Here is a 25,054-nt window from a genome sequence, read left to right as displayed (position 1 = left end):
AAAAACACTTTGTGTCTTACCCGTTACCCGAACATTAACCCCAGTAACATTTCTTCATCATAAACTACAAGTTACGCAAAATGGCATACAAACATCCAGTCCAATATGAAAGAAAAAAGTTAGCTTCTAAGGAATCGAACCGCTTATCCCCGCATTAATGAGTTGTTCTCTGACCACTAACCCATCAGGTCTTAGTACATGCGATTCAAGAGTTAACCACTTGACAATCTTTAAACTTCGGTTGCCTAGAAATTGTAAAGACAGTGATGTGTGTACATTGTGCGAGTATCCGTCACTCGCGATGTGTGTGCAGTCCAAAATTAAAGAAAAGACCTTGCATCACTAGCGAATCGAACCCCCAATCATCAGTTGGTAGTTGGTAACTGTAAACAAAGAGATCGCATTTTGTTTAACTGCTAACTAACAAACGGGTTTATGCGTTCACTGAACAAAGATTATGGAGAAAAAAAAGAACACTTTTCCATCAGAAAAATCATCAGAACCGTTATTATCAACCCATAGACACTAAAGCCAAAACCTTTCTCACATGCACACCCTTCGCGAGTGACGGCTATGCGCACACATGCACACCCATAGCGAGTGACGTAGGACGTAAAGTCCCGCCCAGGTCGAAGTGGCGTCGATTTAGAGAGTCCCGTAATTATGACCTTTTTGAATGACCAGCCAGGCAAAGCAGTGAAGGCTCACGTTCAGCTACATCCAGGTCAGAGGTCGGAAGCTTTGCTGTTTTTTTATGAGGCCTACTTGAATTTGAGCTTTGCAACAATCTGATTCATAATCATTCAACCGTTATGGGAAGGTTCATTGCAAAAATAACATTACCTACACTTGGATAATAATTATATTTTGTCTTATTCCAAATCAAGGCAGTTATCTTTGATTGTAGATTATGCTACTAGGGAGAATATTATGTCGGCTGTTAAAATACAGCTTTGTATCCCAGAAGGACATTTCCAATAAATGTTACGAAATTTTAATTAATTGTGTTAAAACAATCAATACTCTTTTATTCAAATAAAGCATAAAAAAGTAAATCTGCTTGTTCCGTCACTTTTTCCCATCCTGTTAAATAATTATGCTGCTATCCATTTGGATTTACGAAGTGGTAAAGTCGCAAATCTCCCAGCTTTCTTGCGGCATTTCACTGAGGCACGCCCCCTTTTGGTCGGAGTATCTCGTCGCTTTCAAAGTAGAGCGAGCAGAGCTGTACAACTCGCAAAGAAGATGGCTGCGCCCATAGTTAATGGGGGATGAGATGTATTTTCTTTCTATTTGTACCACGTTGATGGTTTTAATGTCGTTTTTAAAACCTCTTACACACTTGATTTCATTGCTGCTTTAATCCGGTCACCAATGTATGCATTGCACGGTCTTGCTTTGCGTGCAATTCAATGTAAAGTTTTGTTTGGAAGCTGGTTTGCTAAAGAGGCTATGTTGCTAATGATGACTAGCCTGCTACTACTCCCCCTCGTGGCTCGACAGAAACACAAATGGCAAACTGGAAGGCTGGAGCAAGGGAAATATGTCACGTTCTCGCTGAAGCTTGTCGTTCGTACCAGCGTACCATCCAAATGGATAGCAGCATCGTTGATTTATTCCATTAAGGGACTACAAATATGGCTACTTCATGAATTGACTAAGTCATTGGAGATAAGGATCAGAGATAAGATGCATGTTAAAACCAGCAAGTCATTGTGACCAAAGGAATGACTTGACGTCTGATGGTATTCCCCCCAAGGACAGAACGAAAATTAGGCAATCAGAGCCGGCTCCTACATTCTAATTGGTTGAACTGTGATTTCCTCTGTTTCAGTTTAGTTTTTAAATGCTCCAAGTTCTTATAACTTAAAGCCCCTCTGTTGTTGCCCCAAACATTTCCTACATCAAAACAGGAAACATAATAAATTCATCAGCATGAGTTGTCATGGCAGGCAGGTGATTGCTATAATACATCAGAGCCCGACGGGCCCGGAAACCAAACAAAAGCTTCACACCAGAGGAGGCCATTGATGGTGAACACGGCTCATCTGAGAAAGGGCCCTCTCCCCGAATAGAAACGCAGCCAGATGTCTGTGCCATGCAAAACAGCCCTTTTGTCCTGAACCATTTTGATCCACAGTACCTGCAAGTAAAAAAATAAAAGAAAACACTCCATCCCATTTATCCTTTAATAAAAGCGCATGTAGATTAATGGTGCCTCATGAAGAGGCTATGACCACAGCTGTACCAACAACACACGGGTGGCAAGTTACCACATCTGAGCTGTGTATCTCCATGGCGATGTTCTTCAAACGGACACGCTAGTTACCACAGAACTTAGCAGTTGGATGACCTCCAACACTGTTTCACAACAGCAATAACCTTTCAGATACGGCCTTCTCCTCCATTATTGTGGATGCAACAGGGAGGAAGGCTGGTGCCAAATCAAATCTGCACTGTCCATCCTTACATGACCCATCTATTAAATAACATCCAACCGCTCAAGGCATTTCGTTTTTTGAAGGAGAATTCTCTACAGTGGTGAAACACCGCAGTATTTCAGGCGTTTAAGGATCCAAACAATGTAAAAAGAGCGGACACAGGTAAGAATGAAGATTGGATACATAGACTTTATTCAGACATACAGTGAGAAAAACCAAGACCAGCATGAAGTAAACAGACGGACAAACCAAGTTATCATCAGATGGCCGACAGTCAGAACACACTGGGATTCAACTTCATTGTTTAAATTCAGTTTAAAAGTGCTCTGATGAAGTACATCGAAGGCTTGAAAACATTTGAATGACGTCTGTAAAAAAAAAAAAAAAAAAAAAAAAGCAAGTTAAACCTTCTCTGTTGACACTGAGAAGTCGAGATGAACCCGGCATGGGTTCAGAGCCAAATCAAAACAGTAGTTCTAAAAACGGCGTATTTGCAACTACCAAATGCCTTCTGGACGTTTATCAAGATAAATTAAACAAGCACTCCATTTCAGGATACAAAATCAACCTGGAGCCCGACACCATTTGTTCATTCTGATCACCTATTGGACGAAGACATGAGGCCCCCTCGTGTTCCCCTCAGAAGGACATCGGTCCTCGCCCCCCTCCGTAGAGGTTACAGGCCAGGACTTCATAAACCAGCCCCACACACAGTGTGTGGTGCTCTTCTGGGAGGAGACATGGGAGGACCCAACAGGAAGCAGAGTAACCCCGCTGTTCAGGAGGCTGCCCTCACCGATGTAGACCTCCACTCCTGACCACTCTCAGCCACACACAGACCACCATCCTACCTGCCGTTTGGTAAATCATTCCCCACGCAAGGACGGTCAGCCCCTTAGTGTCTGAGCGACCCTCGGGGGATACTATTGGCCAGTGTAGAAGGAGGCGTGGCCTGTGGTTAGCCAAGATGGCTGATGGGAAGCCGTGTGCAGGAGAGAGTTAAAAGGTGAGGGCAGCGGCACTGAACTAGCAGGGTTTAACCTCAGCAACCGGCCTGGGCGATGTCGCCCCCGGAACTCTTGGTCACGTCCAACGTGGTGAACATCTTCAAACAGAAAGAAGCACAGAGACAGACACACCCTTAGAATTCAACGGAAGTAACAAAAACGTAGGGAAAACCTAATAATGCAAATCTGATGAGTGACTGGTCGCATTGTCTAGCGATGACCGCCGGTTCTAAGTCTCACTTCAGCACAGGTGGGGTGGATCCCGATGGTGTTGTCCAGCTGCTCCTTGGTGACGCCACACTTGATGGCCACACCGTAGCCCTGCGTCACCTCCCCGGCGTTCGGACCCAGGTAGTGGAACCCGATCACCCGCTCCTAGGCACAGAGTTAACAGTCACTATGGCTGTGGGAACGCATCTCAGCAGTACAATAGAAAGCCAATAGTCAAATAATGGATGCTATTCGACTGCTGAAATGACTATATAAATGTGTATTTTTTTTAAATATTTGTATAAATGTGGTGGCTAACATGCAAATCTCTCCCGTTTCGCCTTGGCCTACACACATGTGGAAATACAATTCTTTAGTTTCTCTGTTCTAGCTAAAATAGTCACACTTTTCATGGAAAGATGGTATCCAAAACAAAGCTGCTGCCATACAACTGCACGACTTCATGACATCAAAACCACCGACATTCAGGTACTGAGGTTCTGTCACGCCAAATTTGTACCGGGTGCCAAATTTGTACCGGGCACGTCATCCATACGTAATCCATTCCAAACCTGCCTGGCAACAGATGATCGCGTCGTCCGTTGCCTGGCAACGGACGATCGCGTCGAATGACGTGAAAGGTTCACGAACATTCGCAAACCTTCTATCTAGCGATCCGTTATCTGTATTGTGCTATTTCGTCCTTGACCCGCTTTAAACACTCAGTTTACTAGCTAAATTTGATTAAACAATTAAATACAACACAAATATAAAGTAAAAACTAGTGTTATCTAGCGATCCGTTAACTGTATTATGTTATTCGAATGTTTTTTGAAACCTGCCCGGCAACGGACTACCCTTATGTAATCAGCTCTCCGTTTCCTGGCAACGGACAGCTGATGACGTGCCCGGTACAAATTTGGCACCCGGTACAAATTTGGCGTGACAGTTCCATTAAACATTCACTTGTAGCGCCATCGAGAGAATGATCAATAACTATATATATGTCCAAGTATTGGTCTATGATGGTTGTTTACCACTATGGATGCAGTAGAAACGTTAATAGGTTGTTAGCTCCACCACATCTTACAACTTTTATAGTCTATGGTGACTAGGATAAAGATACCCGAATGTGATTGGTTAAACTGACGTATTCTCTGGCTAGAATACATCCGGTTTTTTTACTTTCCTTTTGTGCCTAACTATTTTGTTTGTAGAATGCCCTCTAGGGAACAGAACGTTTAATAGTGGCATTACCCTACATAAGCCTGAGTATACAATGTATTGGTTCATGGAAAATATTAATAAGTGGCTCAATTTGAGCAGAACAAATTTGAATATATTTCAATATAATAAAAAAAGGAAATTTGAATGGGATTTGAGGAAGATTGAAAGCTCTAGCGGTCACACATACGAGTTGCTTGTTTCGAATATCACAATCCTTACTGACCACTGAACCACTAGGAAACGTATTGTCCAACACAAATGTCAGAATGATACAGATTGCCACTGTCTGCCAGAGAAATCAACTGCATTCAAGATGCATCCCATCTATATTATACAGTTAATAATGGAGTAAACATCAACCATAATATCTTCATTTAAGGGATACAGAGAGAAACATTAACATTACATGACAGCTGCTGAAGAATCCAGAAAAGCCCTGAGAATTTCCAGTAAAGATGCTCCGATCAGCATTTTAGGGCCCGATCACCGATCACTAAAATCATGATCCGATTGCCGATCACAGAATGGCAGGGAAATTGGGAATATCTTTGATACACAATCTGGATAGGCTGCAAGCACCAGTTTGTTCCAATAGCCTCTTTTTTTTTTTTTCTCCCTTTGGATTACCCGTGACTGAAAAATGTAGCTCAACGCCTTCAAAGCCTCCGCAGGATCAGTGTTTCCCACACATTGACGAGACTATGGCGCCCCGCCATAGACTCCCAGTCTTTTTATTTTATTTTGCTCAGACGAAGTTCGTGTCGCTCTCATTGGGATTGCATGAGAGCACGAAGTTCGGCTGTCTGCCTGCGACTGTGCCGAATAGCCTTCTGCAGCCGAATCCAAGTTGGCAATCCTTGAACTTTATTTAAATGAGAGTCTGGCGAATCGTGATGAAAGCCAATCAGTTTAGCGTGCGTGCGCTTACGTTGCAGAGGGTCTTGAGTTGTCTAAAAAATAGAGAGAGCGCGACATTCGGAATTTTGCATTAACGTATGAGCACTACCTTAACAGCATCCATGATCAGTAAGTTAACTAACTGTAAACATACGATGCTCACAGAGGTGATGCATACTGTTTGAGAACATAGAACTCCGTTTGACCTAGTGCACACGCAAACATAAAAACAGAGTTTCGGAGTTTTTATAAATGATCGTTTCCCATGATAAAAACTCAGTTTTCGTGTAGCCTAAATGAAAGGGCAAAACGTATGAAAACATGCGTTTTCCCATTGTGTAAACGGGGGGTTTATACAAATGTATAGCCTATGAAACGATTGAGAAGGTGACATTTAGGCCACGCCATTGTGTTTAAATAGGCGTACACTGAAAAAAAGAGATTGGCCATCTGTTGTGTAGAATGTATATCTGCAGAAATATACGCCAAGAACGGCTAAAGATAATTCCATCATTTATTATTTCATCTGAATGCAACGTGAGCTGCAACAATAGTGCACCACAACTTCCCCCCTCCATAGTCTCCAAAATGTCTGTGGGAAACACTGAGGATGTGTCATATACGATACTGAAATGTGCCTGTGCGCATACTGCTGTATTTACGGTACAGAAATGTGCCTGCGAGCATACTGAGCTATGCAAGAAAGTGCTCCGTAAATGACACTGAATGTTAGGCAGCCTCCTTTGCCATCTTTACAGTGACCCCTTAAAATCCTGGCAGTGTAACAAAATGTTGTAGAACACATGTTGCGATTGGCAAGTTCCGAATTGAAAAAAATAAATAAAAGAAAGCTGCACAAGTAATTTACATCAAATGATCGGCTTTTTTGAACTGCGCTTTAGGGGTTCTCCGATCACGCTATTTAAGCCAATATCGGTCGACCATGATCAACGTTCGATCAATCGGAGCATCTCTAATTTCCACCAATGGCATCGAGTCCCAACGTCAGACTCCAAACGGTCAGGAGGTAACCAAGGCAGCGGTGTGCGCAGTGGGGAGCTTACATTGTCCAGCTTATTGCAGATGATCTTTGAGTAGCACTTGTTGTTATCTCTGTTGGCCACGGTGAACTCCAGGGGCCAGAAGAGAGAATGGTAGATCTACAAACGGGACACAGCATTGAAGCACAAAACATAAACGGAACTCGGAAATGATACCAAATGCATGGATGAAATATGTCCGTGTCTGTCTAATCATGGTAATGTTTCCATTTCTGATTGTACCGATGCGTGTTTGTTCGTGCTTGTTTGTGACGATACTAAATTAGCAGCAGTCTACACCAGTATGCACTACCCTTTTCTAACTCATTATTCTGTCTGTTCTAGTGTGTTGCGACGATTGCAATTGGATGCCTGGAATCTCCTGATGGTTAACGGCCAGCACCGAGTCTGTCCGTCAATTACTGCACCCATTGCCCTCCTGCCCGTCCCTGTGAGGAGGGAGACCCCTCTGCATTCCAAGTATTTTTTTTCTTTTTCTTCCCTATGAGACTGTACCGATGGGCTATACAAATAACATTTAATTGAAATATAATTAAACAGCAGCACCTCCATCAAACCCATGTTTTATTCAACAGGGAGAGGAAAGAGGCTCAGGCCGTGCATTTGATTCAGGTAAATGTGCAAGTCATTCTTAGCTCCATCGGATCGCCAGTCATGCTGAGCAAGGATATCCTCCATGCTCATTACCAAGTCACTGAAGGCCGCTCCATTGAAGGCAGCGTGAAACCGACGCCAGCGGCCTGCATTATTCAGCGTGGCCGGGTGTTCCTCGCTGAGATGCTCACCTCCAGGTTCTCCTCTCCGTACATCTCGATGGCCTTCTCCTCCGACCGGCCGCAGCACCCGTACTCCAGCGGCGTGAACACCGTGGTGGGCACGTTGACGTAGTCGCACTGGAACCAGAGGGCAGGGCACTTTCAGAACCAGAACCACACTTGAAGTCGGAAGTGCACGTGCAAGCATTACATTTACATTTTGGGCACTCGAGTGTCGGTACAGTCGGTCTGTGCGCAAGCAAACAAACGCCCAAGCATACAAGCATGTGCCCATTAACACGCACTTGATGTACGCGGGCACTTGATGTGCGCGCGCATGCGTGTTCACGTTCGAGCACACGTGCACATACGCGAACGGAAGTGTGCATGGTGCTGGAGTGCCTGCGTGTACCTTGAGGGAGGCCCCGGCGTAGAGGCGCCGTGCCAGCAGCTTGCCGGCCTGGATGGCCACGGGCGTCAGCTCCCACTTGCCCTCCAGGATGTCACCGATGGCGTAGATGTGAGGCACGTTGGTCTGCTCCTCGTCGTCCACGGGGACCTTCCCGTTCCTGGGGAGAGGAGACCGTTTATTGCCCTGTTTGTCTTTACTTTATCATTTACCTTGGAGTCTATTTTTGTTTTCATTAGTACTCGTTTTCCACTGCTGCTGGGCTGTTACAAAGGAATTTCCCCTCTGGGGGATTAATAAAGTTGTTATCCATCCATCTAGTTATAAAAAGCCATAATGGCCATTGCTTACACCAGTGGTGAGGTGTGCTTCGAGAGGCTTCTAACAGCGAGCCCATCAGCCCCTCTGATCTGAATAGCCAGCCGTTTCTTTATAGGGGGAACCAGTCTACTGATGAAGCAGTCTCATGCTAGACTGAAGAACAGCTTCTCTAGAGCTTAATTGCAGAGGACTGAAGACATATATTTTTAACTACCTAATTGCGTTAGCCTCTTGTCGTTAGCCGGCATCATCCAAGCCTTTATTTACATGAGAGCAAGTTACCTAATAACCAATATTCATGCACACATTTTATTGCTGCGGGTCTCTGAAAGGTACAAAACATTATAGTGATGTGTGCCTACAATCAAAAATGAAAGTATCCCATAATTTACTTAAATGTATCATCAATCCATTTAGTTTCCAATGACCTGCAACTTCAGTCAGTCTGAATGAACTTCAGGAGAGCTGGAGAAAGGCAGGTCCACGCACAATACTTTTAAACCTACAGGCTGTGCTGAAGGCCTGGGTCAGAAGAGAGAACTGGTCTCTCCATGAACACACTGATCAGTAGGACCACCAAGGTTTTCATTCAAACCCCATAGCCAACAGTGGGTAAGACGAATGTTGCTTTGTGGGTCAAAGGCACATATAAAACTTTGAGGTCAAGGGTTTACATGGCACCGCTGGTGATGGTCTCTCAACCCAGTGGAGCCCCCCCCAGCTGGCTGACCTTCATCACCCTGGAAACACTGCTATAGTCATGAGACCGGAGCACATGACTCAAAGACCAGTCTATACTGGGCTTCAGGCAGCACTGAGCCCATACTGAACTAAACATGAATGAAAAATAAAGAGTATCATCCCAACACAAACAAGCATTTGTTAAGAAATTACAGCATCGAGTTCTCTCTCTCCCTCTCTCTCTCTCTCGAGTTAGTGTTGCGATCATTTATAACTGCCAACATACCACCGCAATGTCACCATCATGTGTATACGTACACACACACACACACACACACACACCTTTGCAACTTCCTTGACAACTGGAGACTGAATGTTTTATAAAGTGGTAAATCCATTGGATGATGACAATACATCAACCATTGTTCATTAAATTAAGTGGCTGACTTCAAATAATTTCTTATTACCAACTTCCCCACACACAACAAAAAACAAACACCGCCGTTGAAGGCGATAAACCCTTCAGGCTAATGACAAACACACCCCCCGCTGGGGGCCCCGGGAGGAGAAAGTGCTGAATCATAGTGATGGTGCGGAACTTAAAAGGGCCAGCGTACGCGTTACAGGGAGCAGCTGCAGCAGGGGCGGGCGGAGCTTAGAAACCAAAGGCAGGGGCACTCACTTTGGGTTGACTTTGACCCCGGCCTGGGCCAGCCCGATCTTGTCAGTGCAGGCATCTCGTCCTACGGCGATCAGAACCTGGGATCAAGGAAGTTCCTCGGATGAGTTCCTCACATTCAGTAATGTGTGTAGAGGCTTTGTGTTGACATGATGGCAGGACAGATTGCTACACATAATCATAACTAGTCTTGTTATGATTAAGTCAGACGTGGAGGTCAAGTTGCATGAAAGACCAAAAAAATATTGTAGAAAAATGTCGTAATCCGTCTTGCTAACATGCCAACAAAATGCCATGGTGTCGATCAAAACTTGACAGACTGCATACAAACCGGTCAGTTGACAATAGCAAGTTACATTTGATCTGCCTTTGGCATGGCTGGATATGACACTGTTGGCTTTATTCAAATCTGTAATATTAGCCTTTAGGTGTGCAGTTGCCATACGGTTGCACCAACTGCATTAGGAGGGTTTCACACCGATGTTATCATCGCCATTTAACCTCTAGATGGAGCCTCTTTCAAAAACCCATGTCTGAGCTCACAGACGGGGTAGTAAATCCTCGAGGTCAGATATAGAGAGTGTGGGGTGGTGGTGGACATACCGTGTTGTACTCTCCCTCCAGGAGCTCATCGCTCTCCGTGGACTTGGCGGTGACCCTGAGCCTTCCTGGAGTCCCTGCTTCCAGCTCCTCCACCTATACACACACACACACACACACACACACACACACACACACACACACACACACACACACACACACACACACACACACACACACACACACACACACACACACACACACACACACACACACACGTCAGCCCCACCCCAGTCCAACCGCAACGTTCAATACCACCAGACAAGGCAGACAGGGTTTTCTTCCTCGGCCCGAATCACCCGATCTGACCCCTGATGGAAAGGCTCACTTCTGTTTGGTGTCGAGATCAGGTCAGATAAGATCACGTTAATCACAGTATTATTAACAGCGCTAGATGTGCCTTCAATCGTATCTCTTAGAAATCAGAAACAGTGGCTGACAGCATTCATGACACATTCAGAAGAGGTGCCCTCGTGTGACCTTGCACTACCACAGCTTCCTTCAAAAAGAGAGATTTAACATTAACATACAGCTCAGAGTTTGCCACATCCAACTGGACCAAGCAATGATTGACCCACTTCCGGAAATGCATGTTGCTAGTACATAAGCAGAGGGATAACCATCTGGACACCAGGCTAAAGAGATGTCAAGGTTGATATGCCAACGTCATCGATTTACAGAAATACGTGTGAAACCAGCGGAATTGTATTAACTAGGCTCTACTGAAGACAAATTCGCAAAAGGTTGCGTGTCTGCTCTCCACTATTAGCCTACAGACGACACCCACACCCCCACACACACACCTTGACAGGCACGTATTTGCGGAGGAACTTGACACCGTGCTCCTCCATGTGCTCTCCGGCGCGGTTGGCCATTTCCTGGTCGAAGCCACGCAGCAGGATGGAGCGCACCATGACCGTGACGTCAAGGCCCAGCCCCGCCAGGAAGCCTGCGCACTCCAGCGCCACGTAGGACGCCCCTATCAGCAGGGTCTTCCCCGGGCAGTAGGGCAGGGAGAACAGGTCGTCACTGAGGGGAGAACCACACAGATCCAGAGTCTCAGGAGGCGCCGTCACAGTATCACAATCAACCATCTGGTTAAAACCCTGAAGGCCAAACCAAAATACCGGTTTGAAAGGATGTCTCAGAGGAATACATTGAGTAATAATAAAAACAATCTATGACTGATCGGAAAATTTGGAAATGATAACCCTCAAATAAAGCCAACTGGGCAAAACACATGAACATTTAAGATAACCCCTTTGTCATTTTCGTTTTGTTTGTCGACTGAGCAGGGTAATGACCAACACCAGGGCAGAGTCGCAGATAGCGCTGTGTAGACAGAACTGCCCCTGATTGGCCCACAGGTGCACAGCGCAACGCCAGAGCTGTGATTGGCTGCCCGGGGGAGCAGTGACGGAGGGCGGAGGCCGTACCTGGTGATGCAGAACTCCTTGTCCCCGGGGATGCCCAGGTAGCGCGGCCTCTCGCCGGTGGCCAGCACGAACCGGGCCGCCGTGTGCATGGTCTCCTTCCCACGCTTTGTTGTGGCCTAGCAGATGATTAAACACACAAGGAAACCATCAGACCGCACCCACAGACAAAAATGTAATTTGTGAGTCTCACAACACTACAAAAGCAGCCAGACTGCATACCTCTAATCACATCAACGGACTCCCATTCCTGTGAAATGTTGGTGTAAGGTTTACGCGAGGTGAAATCAACTGGACTGGTACCTTTATTTTGTGTGGCTCGACAAACTCTGCGTAGGCGTTGACATAGTTAACATTCTTGTCCCTGAGGGCCACCCGGTAGCCCCAGTTGAGCGAGCCGATGTAGTTGTTGATGGCCTCCTTCATGATCTCCCAGTTGTGTTTCACTGGGCAAGAGAGGGGGTTTATTATTACCCAGTCTGAAGCCTGCTGCATCAACTGCCATCTCCTCTTTCCCCATTTAGTTTTAGAATCATGTTCTCTTATTGAACCATTTTAAAATCAGCCTAGCATAAGAGAGGAAGAAACAGAAACCCTTGTTGCTACATCTTGGTTTCGACCACACGTCTCATCAAACCCAACCGAGCAGAGGGTGTCCCTCCAGGGCTCTGCTGCTTACCGCTCTCGTCAAACTCCCAGCCATACTTGCGGGCGTCCTGCATGGCCGTGCCGAGCAGGGCCGTCTGGTGCATCAGCTTCTTGGGGATGCAGCCCACGTTGACACACGTACCCCCGAGACCTGTGCCCCAAATACAGAGGGATTAAAACGAGCTACACGCCACACAGGGCGGGACGCAGAGTGTAGCGCAGGGGCTGGCGTTCTCACCCCAGGTGGTCCCTTTGGGGGTGGGCACCACGTAGTCCAGAACCATCACCTTCTTCCCCAGAGTGGCTGCTTCCTGTTAGGAGACACACCGGGTGTCATGTTAAAACACACAGTGTCATGTTAGAACACAGTGTATCATTTTAAAACCGTGTCATGTTGGCGCACACCTTGGAGCAGGCGAGGCCCCCAGAGCCCCCTCCGATGACAATGAGGTCGTAGTCGTAGGTTTCTGCATCGGGGTTGAGCAGCTGCTGCAGCAGGCCGTCAGTGTGGGCCTGGCGGGGGGGGGGGGGGGGGGGGGGGGGGAGGCACCAGGGTTTACTGTCTGCACACACCGCCTCCGTTAGGCAACCTGCCAGCGCTACGATGATCCGTTTGATTTATTTTAGCAAAGGAGGCGTATTAGACGGTCTGTCTTTATGCGAACGAGAGAATTTGGAATGGAGCTCAGAATGCTACTTTCAGCAAACCTCTTCCCTGACGTCTGAACGAGCTTCTGATTATGCCGAGCCATGGCCGAGGCCCGTGGTCCCTCCTACCTGCTTAGTTTTATCCCAGCCTCCTACGTGAGTCTTGTTGATGAAGACGTTGGGCACCGTCTTCTGCCCGGTCATCTCCACCAACAGCTCCTGGTAGTTGGTGCCTTCGTCTGGATCAGAGGAAACAAACAGCGTGAGTGACAGGACGTCCATGAAGGAACAGAACAGCACACTGGTACAATAGTTAAAGGTCTCTGAATGGTGCCCAATTAGTGGGACACAAGTTGAAGAGGACTCAGCCTGTTGCCCTCACATATAGTCAAAGGGTAACTAATGTTTGTAGGATCTTTAATGTGAAGGCAGGCTTAACTCTATTCCGTCACTAAAGCTGATATAGAATATTAATTGTGATAGCCTATGTAAGCAGTTTCTCAGCCCTTTGAGACTCATTCAACCCTTTCTCACCAACGAGGTCCAGCTCCACCACATTGCACTTCACGTCCAGGTCTTTGAACAAGTCTTTGACCTGTGGAGAGAGTCATGGTTTATTACCGTAACGTTAATACGTTATCTCTAACTTCATGTGACCTTTCCCCAGCAGGACAGGTACAGAACCTGGCTTTCTAGTTAATTAAGACTCACAATCAGGAAATGGAAAGTTCAGTTCACCAGCTAAGCTGAACACTGACTCAGGTCTACTATATTATCTCTATGTCAGTAGGGCTTTAAAGTACCGCTGAGGAGGCGCAGCATTAGACCCAGCAAGTAGACCCAGCAAGAAGACACAGCATGTAGACCCAGCCCTTCTGGGAGAGGAGTGACCAGGCTGGCAGAAACACAGTAAAACAGCCTCCCCTCCACACAGGCTTACCTTCACGCAGAACGGACAGTAGCTCTTGCTGAACACCACCACCTGGTTGGACTCGATGAGCTCCTGTATTCGGGTTTTGAGTCCGGTCTTCCCCGCGTCCTTCTCGACAGGAGGCATTTCTACTTTGTTCGTCTGCCTCCTGAGAGCTTCAACACTGGAACTACTACCGCGAGAACTTCTCCTGGGAGCTTCAACGGATAAGTTACTAACGCGAGACCTTCTCCTGGTCACGACAACCTGCACTTCGTGACAGAAAACGCTGTCGACTATCGTTCGGGTGTTTCCCGAGGAGTGAGTGTAGCTTGCAGTTGCTAACGGTGCGTTCAGCGCTGTCACACGGAAGAGGACTGGTCTCTGAACCGCGGGAATTGCAGCGGGTTATACGTCTTTCCTCTGAGAGCGCTCGATTTGTGGATCATCACGTGCCGCGTTTCCGCCTCCGCTGTGGAATAACCCCGCCCACCTGTGGATAACCACGCCAATCGGAGGATAACCGCGCCCACCTTGTATAACCTCTACCACCTTTTTACTCGAGTAGATTACACAGTGGACCATTCCCTCTGTAACGAGTTTGTGTGAATTGTTTTCAGTATTTCAACTTTCAAATAAAAATAATATTATCCTCCTATCTATCTATCTATCTATCTATCTATCTATCTATCTATCTATCTGTCTATCTGTCTGTCTGTCTGTCTGTCTGTCTGTCTGTCTGTCTGTCTGTCTGTCTTTCTGTCTGTCTGTCTGTCTGTCTGTCTGTCTGTCTGTCTGTCTGTCTGTCTGTCTGTCTGTCTGTCTGTCTGTCTGTCTGTCTGTGTGTGTGTGTCTCTCTCTCTCTCTCTCTCTCTCTCTCTCTCTCTCTCTCTCTCTCTCTCTCTCTCTCTCTCTCTCTCTCTCTCTCTCTCTCTCTCTCTCTCTCTCTCTCTCTCTCTCTCAATAGTCCATTAGAGAGAGAGAGAGTTCACTGTTGTGAACTCACTGTCAAATATTGTCTGCCCATTCTATGGATTTATTACAAAAAAAACCGGTGTTTTACCATCGTTATAATTAAGTGCTCCTAATGACGAGGAACCATGACAGTTCGTAGTTCAAACAATTCTGGCACATTTGGTTTGTAGAAGATTACTCCAGATATTGGAGGGAAATGGTGCAAGGCGGCGACCTCTGCTGGCATCAAGGGGTTCTGCAGGCAGTCGAGGCGCTCTCCTGTCTCACTAGTGCCATTGATCAACTTATTGGGGCATTTTAAGGCGATCTCACAAAAACATAACACAAATGTCTGTGGTAAGGAAGAAACAGAGGAATACAAAGGGAAGACTAGTAAATGGGTATTCCCAACCGAAAGGTTTTCAGGTCCATCCCAACGCCCTGATGACAATTGTAATTACTTCACTACTAATAAAAGTGTCCATCAATTGCTAAATAGTAGGCCAGGTGGTTAGTCAAATTAAACCAAATATCAAATATGCCTAGAGCTGTATAATTGTTAAATGACTTTACACTCATTCATAATTCATTCACTAGCTCACAGCAGGGGGCGCCGTGGGGTAATATGCGCATTGGTTTCTCTTCAATCTTTCTGTTCCCTTTATGAACAGATCACGTTAGGGCTGATCTATTGAGAAACCGAATGGCAATGACCCAAGAAGATAATACAGTTTTTTTTTCCGATCAATTCTAAATCCCACCCCGAATCCTAAATCCCAACCGAAACAGCTGAAACAACAACAATCGTACAACAACTCCAGCAAGTTCCAACTCGAGAAGAATTCAGCGGTGGTGATGATGATGATGATGATGATGATGATGATGATGATGATGATGATGATGATGATGATGATGATGATGACGATGATGACGATGATGACGTCAGCCCCACTTTGGGGCGCGTCTCGGAACAAAACACCCCGGGGGGTCTAGGTGAGGCTCAGTCTGGGTGCGTGGCTTGATGACACCGTGTTCAGCGTGGTCCCTCCTCCTCCGTGCTGTGACACACACACATCGCAGACCTTACAAGTGGGCAAGTTTCACAAGTTGCTTGGAGTTTGAGAGAAGATCACGATGGCAGACAACCAGAAGACGGGTCAGAACCTCCAGGCTGGAGCCGGGATCCTGGCCAAACGGGTCCAGAAGTCCCTGAACCGAGCTCAAGAGAAGGTAAGCGACTAATGTCCCGTATTAAGCCGTCTACTTCATACCCATCTACTACATAATGTCCATCTACTTCATACCAGCTCCGTCCTGGGGTTATCATTATTGAAAACGCGACTTGAGCGGACAGAATGGGTTCGGGTTCAGACATCTCGATGAGAGGGGACAAAGTGGCCCAAACTCGTTTAAATAATCAAATCTGATCGGTATCAAGTAAAGATAGATCAATAAACTGTAACCCGCCGCATTGGCACATGTAAAATAATCCATAAAACACGGTAACTGCATGCTGTCCTAGTTTATTTGGGCAGTAGCTTATCTTTAATCCTGGTTTAATTGAGCTGTGGCTATGAAAGCAAGTTGCGACAGTGTGAAAGTGTCAGGATTTGATTTGGACTAGTAATGCAGAGCTATGTATGTTAGTTGATGTACTCTTTCCCCCTCATCTAATGGTGTACAGCGCTATCAAAATGTGACTCTGTTGGTGGAAACAAAGCTGTTACTTCCTGAGACGAGGTCTACTTCCCCCCTCCTTTGCTGTAACGACTTGGCCGCTGCGAATCTACTTCGTAGTTAACTCCGAGTTTACTCAAGTCATCAGAACAGTCGGCTCAACACTCAGTGGCCCGTTTAACTGTTGGAATGAGCTGCCTCATATGTCTTAATACATATGGTGTGTCGCAGCACCAGCAGTTCAAGTCAAATATGCCAGTAGGCCTACATATTGTCATGTTACTTCATTGTTTGTGTGCTCCATCTGGTTTTTAAAGGTCCTCCAGAAACTGGGGAAAACGATGGAGACCAAGGATGAGCAGTTTGAGCAGTGCTCCCAGAACCTCAGCAAGCAGCAGGTGAATGAGCCGCAGACTACCTCCATCTTAGACTAGTCTCCACTCACACCGTATGACGCAAGCCATAGCCCATACTTACAGACCCATGTACACTAGAATTATTGCTTGCTTGAATGTATACTTGTAAGCTATACCGTGTTACTTTCTGTGAGTTTGGGTCTGATTTACCCTTATCTAAGTCAGCAGAAAATAGTTATTCCATTTTAATACCCTTTGTGGTGAAGGAGAATTATCCAGCTAAAGTTGCGAACAGCCACATATTAGATTTCTCTGGGCTCTATAAATCAGTTTAAGTGGGTTGCTATGCTGATTCAGGGCCAAACTATGAATGGACTTCTTTGAGTTAACTACTACTATTCATGCTGATTCAGATGGTTTTAGAGTGAAAGACCAGGGCACAGGAAGCAAGGCGTTTGCTCTCTTCACAGGACATCTGAACATGTATCTAGATCTTCAGGAAGTGTCACTTCACCACAACAACAACAACATTGCCCTGCTTTCATTCATACGCAAACTAATGCCTTTATGATGACTTACTCCAGTGCTGTCCCAGAAAGAAGTGTGGGAGCAAATCCAATATAGCTCCACTTTTCAGTGGCTTGAAGCCTGAATATCATTACAGAGAAGTGAAAACAATAATGAACTACAGATAAGAATCAAATGCAGACTCAAACCATCCACCTGGACCCTAGCTCATTGACAGACCGGATTATTGGGATGGGTTGAATATGACGATGCACCTGATTCGATCAGCGGTCCCATCCTATCATTTTTGTTTGTTCTGCACACAGGCGGACGGTGTCAGGTTAACCAAGGATGTCCGCGCTTACTTCACAGCTGTGAAAGGTAGGACTGCGTTGTCTTGTCTTCTAGTCTCCGTTGTGCATGCCCTACTAGTTTATAATAATATATGCTGACTAAGACGCTTTGTTCTGGTGTCCACATTTCTGTGAAACCTCTACCCTCAATGCCAAGTTAGAGGCTGGATGAAAAAGGGAAGTGAGTTGGGGATTGTGTTTCAGATAGTATCTTTAGTAAATCGATCTAACCCTAATCTCATGGCCATGGAGAAGAACAAGCACCTTTGGAAGAATGCTGTGGAGCGTGTCATTAGCGGCCACAAGCCCAGCCATGATCCATGAAGACGTCACTGGGCTGTTTTTGCCAACACAGCTGTGATTTGTAGCTGACTCTAACCGCAAGTGGTGCATTTAGGCTATAACGAGTTTAGGAGGACTTCAAAATGTCTTGTGTTGCTTGTGTTTTGTAGCAATACACGAGTCATCTAAACGTCTCTCCCAGACGCTGAAGGATGTCTATGAGTCTGATTGGAACGGCGGAGAAGACCTCTCTGACATCATTGAAGTACGGCTTTCTGTCCATCTACAGATGCAGAACTTGATCAATAGTGTGTCTTTGTTTGCTTTGAGCTAAATGAGGTGACTGTAATGTGTGAAACTGTGTAGAAAGAGGACTTGATGTGGAACGACTACGAGGAGAAGATGTCGGATCAGATTGTGCGCACTATGGAGAACTACACCGCGCAATTCCCCGAGGTCAAGGTGAACAAAGACGTATTTTGGAATTCTGGGATACCTTGTTGCTTTTTGTAAAGATTCTAATAAAATGTTAAAATACTAATAATTTAATTTCTAATCATTTCTACTAATTGTTTCTTGGTACTCCGTCTCTTCAGGAACGAGTGGGGAAGCGCGGACGCAAGCTGGTGGATTACGACTCGGCGCGTCACCACCTGGAGGCGCTGCAGGGAGCCAAGAAGAAGGACGACGGCAAGATGGCCAAGGTACTGGAAAGGGCCCTGAAGCACATGGGAAATTAACCCTGCCAGGCCGCTAAGTGGCCTTTTTGTTGCTGTGGTTCTGAACGGGCGTCTCTGAACGGGCGTCTCTGAACGGGCGTCTCTGAACGGGCGTCTCTGAACTGTGTCTAACTTTGTCTTACTGTGTAGGCAGAGGACGAGTTCAACAAAGCACAGAATGTTTTTGAGGAACTAAACAAAGAGCTGAGAGAGGAGCTGCCTGTTCTCTATCAGAGGTATGGTGGAGCAGCCATGTACACATACACATGCTTCTTCAGTAGCACATATTGAGCTGTTCTATTTCATTCTTACTGACTGCCAGAGGCAGTGCTTAATGCTGTCTCTGGCCATCATCCAGAATTCATAGAACCATAGTTGCATACGTAAGTCTCGTTTTTTGAACTTCTCTAATACCACTGAACAATATATTTTCATCTGATCCTTTAGAGATAACTACTGCTTACATTCCTTCAAAGAGCAGATCATCTGCAAAATCCAGTGACTCCTCAATAGGGCTAAATGCACGATGAGCATGTTATCAGAGTCAGACGCAACATTGTGCTTTATACAAAACTTTTTAGTACTTTAACCTAGTATTGGAGAAATATGCAAAACCAATTGTGTAATGGTGAATCACTGGCCAACTCTTATTTCAAAATATAAAATCCACTGGTCAGGTCACTAAAAGAGTCTTTGATTCCATGATTCTACTCTGTCTTGTAGCCGAATAGGTTGTTACGTAACAGTCTTCCAGAATATATCGAACCTCCGGGATGTCTTCTATAAGGAAATGAGTCTGGTAAATATACGCAGCTTGTTCATATTGAGAAGAAAGGCATGTATTTGAATGTCCTTTTATGTGTACACAGGCTGTAAACCCTCTATACTTTAAACTCTGTACCCTTGAATTCCAGTTGAACCATGAGCTGTACAACGTGATGAAGAAACTGGAGACTCAGTTTTCGGGGAAAGCCTTCATCATCAAGGGCCTGAACAGGTGAGTGCCCTCTAATAATAGTCTCCGATGTGTGGATAATGAGGGAAAGTCCTACTCTAAAAATGATGTGTTCCTAATTTGATATTACGATCAAATGAACCCTGAATCATAATCCTGATATGATAATCACCTTCCAGAAATACTGCGCCAATGAGCCACAACTGACCTGCATCCGAGTGTGTGCTCAATGGCAAGGACCCCATGTAGTTAAAACCCCCACTTTGAATTGGGCTAAAATTTAGTCATTTTGAAACTAATACCGAGGCGTTACCCTTTAAATCTGCCATCATACTTCCTCTTCGTTTTTTTTATTTTGTTAATTATTATTATTTTTAATAGTTTTCTGAGGAATGTAAATGCTCATCACGAGTGGCATGTGATTGATTCTGGTGGGGGCTACTCATCGCCCTGCTCCTCCTCCAACAGCTCCAGCTCCAAGTCCAAGAAGAGGAAGTCCATCGTCATCTCCAACCCCATCCCCTGCAACACGGCCTTCCCCAGCGACCACGTCTCCCAGCGCCCCACCGGCCCGGATGCCCCGGCCCCCAACACACACACACCCTCGCAGGAACCCCTCAACTGGGACAACGCTGCCGGCTCCGCCTCCAAAGACCCCCCCTCCTCCTCCTCCTCCGTGTCCGAGCTGGACGACCTCGGCTCAGAGTGCTCGGACACGCCCAAGCGCCAGTCGGCGTGCGACGGGGAGAGTGGCTCGGAGAGGCGGAGCCCGGACCGCACGGCGGCAGAGGCAGATCTGCCGGAACTCGGCTCCAGCCAATCGGATGACTCCGGGGTGGGTGGACCCACGCCAGAGGGGGCGGGGCAGGATGTGGCCCCTCCCCTCCCGCCTGTGAGAGAAGCCAAGGCCAAGGCCCCTCCCGTTCCTACTCCCCGCACCTCCTTTGGGGCCGCAGATCGACGGTCAGACTCCCGCGGCAAGGCAGGGGCAGAGGCAGAGAAGCAAGAGGTTGAGGCAGAGAAGCAAGAGGTTGAGGCAGAGAAGCACGAGGTTGAGAAGCAGGAGGTGGAGGCTGAGAAGGTGGAGGCAGAAAAGCAAGAGGTGGAGGCTGAGAAGCAAGAGGTGGAGGCTGAGAAGCAAGAGGTGGAGGCAGAGAAGGTGGAGGCAGAGAAGGTGGAGGCAGCGAAGGAAGAGGCAGCGAAGGAAGAGGCAGAGGCAGCGAAGGAAGAGGTGGAGGCAGAGGCAGCGAAGGAAGAGGTGGAGGCAGAGGCAGCGAAGGAAGAGGTGGAGGCAGAGAAGGCAGAGGCAGGGAAGGAAGAGTTGGAGGCAAAGAAGGAAATATCAGAAAAGGACTCCCCCCAGCCCTCAGACTCCCTGTGCAAGGTAAGATTAAGTATGAAGTAATATCAATATTAATGAGAATATAAAAGTAAGTATATGTTTGGGGAAAACTATTTCTTAGAAGCAGTACCACTCTAAGATCCGGTTATTCTTTTAATTAAATTATGTTTTATTTCCATTAGATATTTTAATATCGTTAAATTTGTGTTGGATGAAATTGTCTCCCCATTCAGTATTTTGGTTGACGCACTTGTTGATCTCCACCAGGGGGGGGCAGCAGCGAGTCAGTCGAGTTCAGGAGGAGAAGGCGTGCTTGCGCAGCCGCAGGAGGACGTGGCCGGGCCAACCGCCGACATTCCAGATGTACTTTGTAATTACAGCGCTCTACAAACATTGATAACAACATTAGAACTGTGTTAATCTAAAAACTATCATGGATAGGAAATACACAAAGCACCACCTCCATATCACTCACAGCGTGTGTTTGGTCTTCTGCCCTGTTGCTGATCCATCTCTCTGGTGTTGTTTATGCTTTGTCAAGCAGGAAGGCGTGCTTAAGGAGGTCAGAGAGCTGGATGCAGGGACGTAGCGGCCCACTCTGGGGTCTGTCAGAGGAGTTTGTTGGCCAAGGCTCTCGATGAGGCAACACAACGACCCTGTCCTCCTCCCATGGAGCACTGGGATTCACACGCAAACAGGGCAGAGTGGAGCCACATGTTTGGACCAGAGAGGAACACGTCCCTCATGGGCTCCTCCCATGCTCAGCCGCTGATGCTGGTGTCTCATTTCAGAAGATTCTTTCTATATTTGCTTACGGTCTTAAACATGAACAAATGTTTTGTGTGTGTGTGTGTCGATGCAGTATTTCTTTTTCAACCTTAATGCTGTGAATGTAAGTAAGCTGTTTTTATACTCCAGATGTCTTTTCTTAACGTTTCTTAATAAAGTAAAGCCCAATTAGGCTGGGTAAAGCCCAATCACCTTAGTACATAGCATGAATATCTTTTACAATCTCTCTTGAATCAGCTCTAACATCTAATGCCCTCTGCAAAGTGGTGGTGGGGGAGGGAGGGTATTCAGTATCAGCAACCTCACTGCTAGGTGCTGCTAAATTATACTCACTGGACCTTAAAGGGAAGGAGAATTGACTGTCTTGTAGGCTAGTACCATCATCATCTTGAAACTGATGCAATCTACTACAGGGAGCCAGTGGAAGTCCCTGAAGAGGAGGGTCAAATGGGAGAAGGCACGCTGCAGCATTCTGGATACGCTGCAGCGGTTTAATCGCAGAGTCAGGGAGTCCAGCCAGGAGCGAGTTGCTGTAGTCAAGATGGAGTTGACAAGCGCTTGGAACAGGAGCTGGGGTGCTTCCCTCGTGAGGAACGGCCGGATCCTGCGGATGTTGTAGAGGGCAAATCTGCAGGATCAGGTTACCGCGTCGATGTTTGCTGTGCAGCATAGCTGATTGTCCAGTTACACACCGAGGTTTATGGCAGTGGGTGATGGAGATACAGCGATGACCGCGACAGTGACGAGTCAGTCCATGTGAGGGCAATCTTTCCCTGGCATAAGGAGAAGCTCAGTCATGTTGAGGTTACGCTTCAGGTGATGGGCAGTCGTTAAAGTGCTGATGTCTGAAATGCATTTTGCAATCAGGATGTTGCTAAACGAGGGCAAAGAGAGGAATAGATTAGTGTCATCAGCGTGGCAGTGATAGGAGAACTGTGGGATGTGATTACAGAGCCCAGGGATCTGGTATTTAGGGAGAACAGAAGGGGTCCCAGTACACAGCCTTGAGGGACACCAGTGTCGAGCATGCAGGGTTTGGAGAAGAAGCCATTCCATGTGACCTAATAGGTGCGATTCGTCAGGTAAGATGTGAACAAAGATTTGAGCAGAGTCAGCAATGTCGAGTTCGGCAGAAGTGGCGAGGTGGATCTGGTGGTTCACGGTGTCGAACGCTGCGGACAGCTTGAGGAGAATGAGGACCGATGAGAGGGACGAGGCTCGGGCAGCACGGTGTGGGCAATATATATAAATGTGAAAGTCTCCCTCTTCTGACTCCCACAGTCATCTGCCAGGGCAGTGCGGACAAGCAGACCCAACCTTTGTGGCCTGAGCAAGGTTAGCTGATATTGTGGCTTCAAACAAACAGCTCATGTTTCTAAACAAATTTCAGATGAATTCCCTTTCTCATCGATGTCAGATGTTCTGATTTCCTGATTCCCTCGTCACCCCTCTGTTCTCTTGTTCTTGTAGTTTAGTATGGGAAACTGGCAAGCAAACATTGAGGAGGGAAACCAGTTAAGTGTGACTGAGAAAGGGTGCAAGGCAATTCAGGATCAAACCAAGGTGACGCTTACATGAGCACATGGTTGAAGTGGGCAATATATATTAATAATATATAATATTATTATAATATTTGCTTGGCACTAAGTGCACAGTACACAACAACCCCCTTTGCCACCTTCAGACCCTCAACCAAGGTACCAAAGAACATAATGGGTAGCCCAACTAGCAGCATTTGATTACGCTGCACTGATTTCACTGTGCTGACCGATCTGGCAGCAATATAAGATCGAGAAGTCCAGGACCACGTCATATCATCCACAAGGAAATTGGCAATGTGAGAGATCTTATAGGACACTGAACGACCTGCACAGATATCTTTCCACTGATAAGAAGCCGATGTATCCAAACTACATCTCCCAGCTGATGTAGGTATACAGCACCTCGACACATCGCTCTATTGGCTATTCCCCTTATACCCTCATGTTTGAGGTACAACCCCGGCTCCTGGTGTACTTCCTCTTGGGACCAGATTATTTAGAAGAAACAACCAGATTCTCGGACGAGGGGGTCCGGCAGCATCAGGAACCGCTTCCGGTGCCGTACAATCTGGCCCAGAAGAGGCAGCAGACTGCCGCCAGCACCACCACAATATGCATGGAGGAGCAGGATCATCCCTTTCAAGGTTGACCAGTCCTTTACAAAGTGGTCAAAGGGCCAACTGAACCTGGAAGACCGTATACCAGCACACTGGTAATGTACGACGGGCGCACCGGACCGGTTGCGGAAGGCGCAGCTTGAACCTTAACCGTACACAACAATGGTGCCCCAGCCATTCCCACATTATTGCCACCAAGACATTGACCCTTATAGGGATGCACACGAGGAGACCAAAGCTGGGATAGGTTGGGAAATACCCCCTCAACCTGCTGCAACATGATGTTCAACAGCCCATCCCTTACCGAGCAGGGAGCACCCAAGGAGTGGTCCACAGGGTTTTTTAGGATGATTCCGCTATGTTCCATGGCAGGCAGGAGCACCACCAACTAAAGGGGAGATTTCAACCCCATGAAGTTTTGCCCGGGTAACTGCTGGGAAGAATCCCACCCTCCAAAAATTGCCAAGATCTACAATGGCAAGAAACCTCATGGTGCCAGTGGTAAGGGCTGCTACTTCACTGAGGCCTGAGGTGGTCAGTGATCCCCAATTTAGACCGTTGTTATGTCGTCAGGGCAACAACACTTTGGGGGTTTGACACGGTCCTGTCATGTTTGGAGAATTTACCCTGGGATTTTTGTGTGACCACCAACAAACTGTCGGAATTATAGCTGAACGACATACGTGTTGGTCTGTGCATTGTGATAAGTTTTAGCTTTAGCTTTAGCGCCTATTCCTTTTATAGCAGTAGCACTAGAATCTTCCTTCTCTCCTTCGGCATTATTGGGCTTTGGAGTTTATGTACATTTGCTTTTACTAAACAAAATATACAAGTAGGCTTATATTGTATTCATTGCTTCTACAAATGTTTTAAATGGGTGCTGCACTTTTTTTTTTTTTATTGGCACTGGCCACTAATATGCTTTGCTTGCTCTCTCAGAAGGGACCAGGGTAGCCATTGTAATGTTGTTTTACTTTGGTTTGTTTATTTGATTCTGCATCCCTTCCCATCGCCATTGTTTGCTGGGTCCTGTGT

At 46.6% G+C, this 25,054-nt stretch overlaps 2 protein-coding genes across 4 annotated transcripts; one reads left to right on the top strand and one right to left on the bottom strand.

Annotated features, from left to right (window-relative positions):
• Positions 1 to 2,814: 2,814 nt before the first annotated feature.
• txnrd3 (thioredoxin reductase 3) lies at positions 2,815 to 14,398 on the bottom strand. Its single transcript, XM_056604804.1, has 16 exons — positions 13,958 to 14,398; positions 13,552 to 13,612; positions 13,147 to 13,256; positions 12,775 to 12,882; positions 12,608 to 12,680; positions 12,401 to 12,520; positions 12,025 to 12,167; positions 11,725 to 11,840; positions 11,092 to 11,317; positions 10,292 to 10,384; positions 9,692 to 9,768; positions 8,011 to 8,167; positions 7,629 to 7,736; positions 6,847 to 6,942; positions 3,689 to 3,823; positions 2,815 to 3,546 (listed from the first exon to the last, which is right to left on the bottom strand). Exons 1-16 carry the CDS (start codon positions 14,072 to 14,074, stop codon positions 3,484 to 3,486), a joined length of 1,803 nt encoding a protein of 600 aa, XP_056460779.1. The 5' UTR covers positions 14,075 to 14,398; the 3' UTR covers positions 2,815 to 3,483.
• A 1,185-nt stretch (positions 14,399 to 15,583) lies between these two features.
• LOC130396417 (bridging integrator 2-like) lies at positions 15,584 to 24,373 on the top strand. 3 transcript variants are annotated; one of them, XM_056604791.1, is made up of 13 exons: positions 15,585 to 16,111; positions 16,876 to 16,956; positions 17,748 to 17,802; positions 18,227 to 18,321; positions 18,423 to 18,518; positions 18,653 to 18,760; positions 18,926 to 19,011; positions 19,499 to 19,574; positions 19,690 to 19,772; positions 20,199 to 20,853; positions 20,890 to 21,114; positions 21,340 to 21,435; positions 21,617 to 24,373. In XM_056604791.1, exons 1-13 carry the CDS (start codon positions 16,016 to 16,018, stop codon positions 21,659 to 21,661), a joined length of 1,797 nt encoding a protein of 598 aa, XP_056460766.1. In that variant the 5' UTR covers positions 15,585 to 16,015; the 3' UTR covers positions 21,662 to 24,373. The 3 variants fall into 3 exon arrangements, with proteins under 3 accessions (XP_056460754.1, XP_056460766.1, XP_056460757.1); XM_056604779.1 differs by having other exon boundaries at positions 15,584 to 16,111; positions 20,199 to 21,114; XM_056604782.1 differs by having other exon boundaries at positions 15,586 to 16,111; positions 20,199 to 21,114; positions 21,340 to 21,442; positions 21,617 to 24,372.
• Positions 24,374 to 25,054: the final 681 nt, after the last annotated feature.

Source organism: Gadus chalcogrammus, chromosome 1, assembly GCF_026213295.1.
Source record: "Gadus chalcogrammus isolate NIFS_2021 chromosome 1, NIFS_Gcha_1.0, whole genome shotgun sequence".
Lineage (NCBI taxonomy): Eukaryota > Metazoa > Chordata > Actinopteri > Gadiformes > Gadidae > Gadus > Gadus chalcogrammus.
The sequence above is the reverse complement of the archived record's forward strand: the minus strand, read 5'-3'. Positions and strand labels throughout refer to the sequence as shown.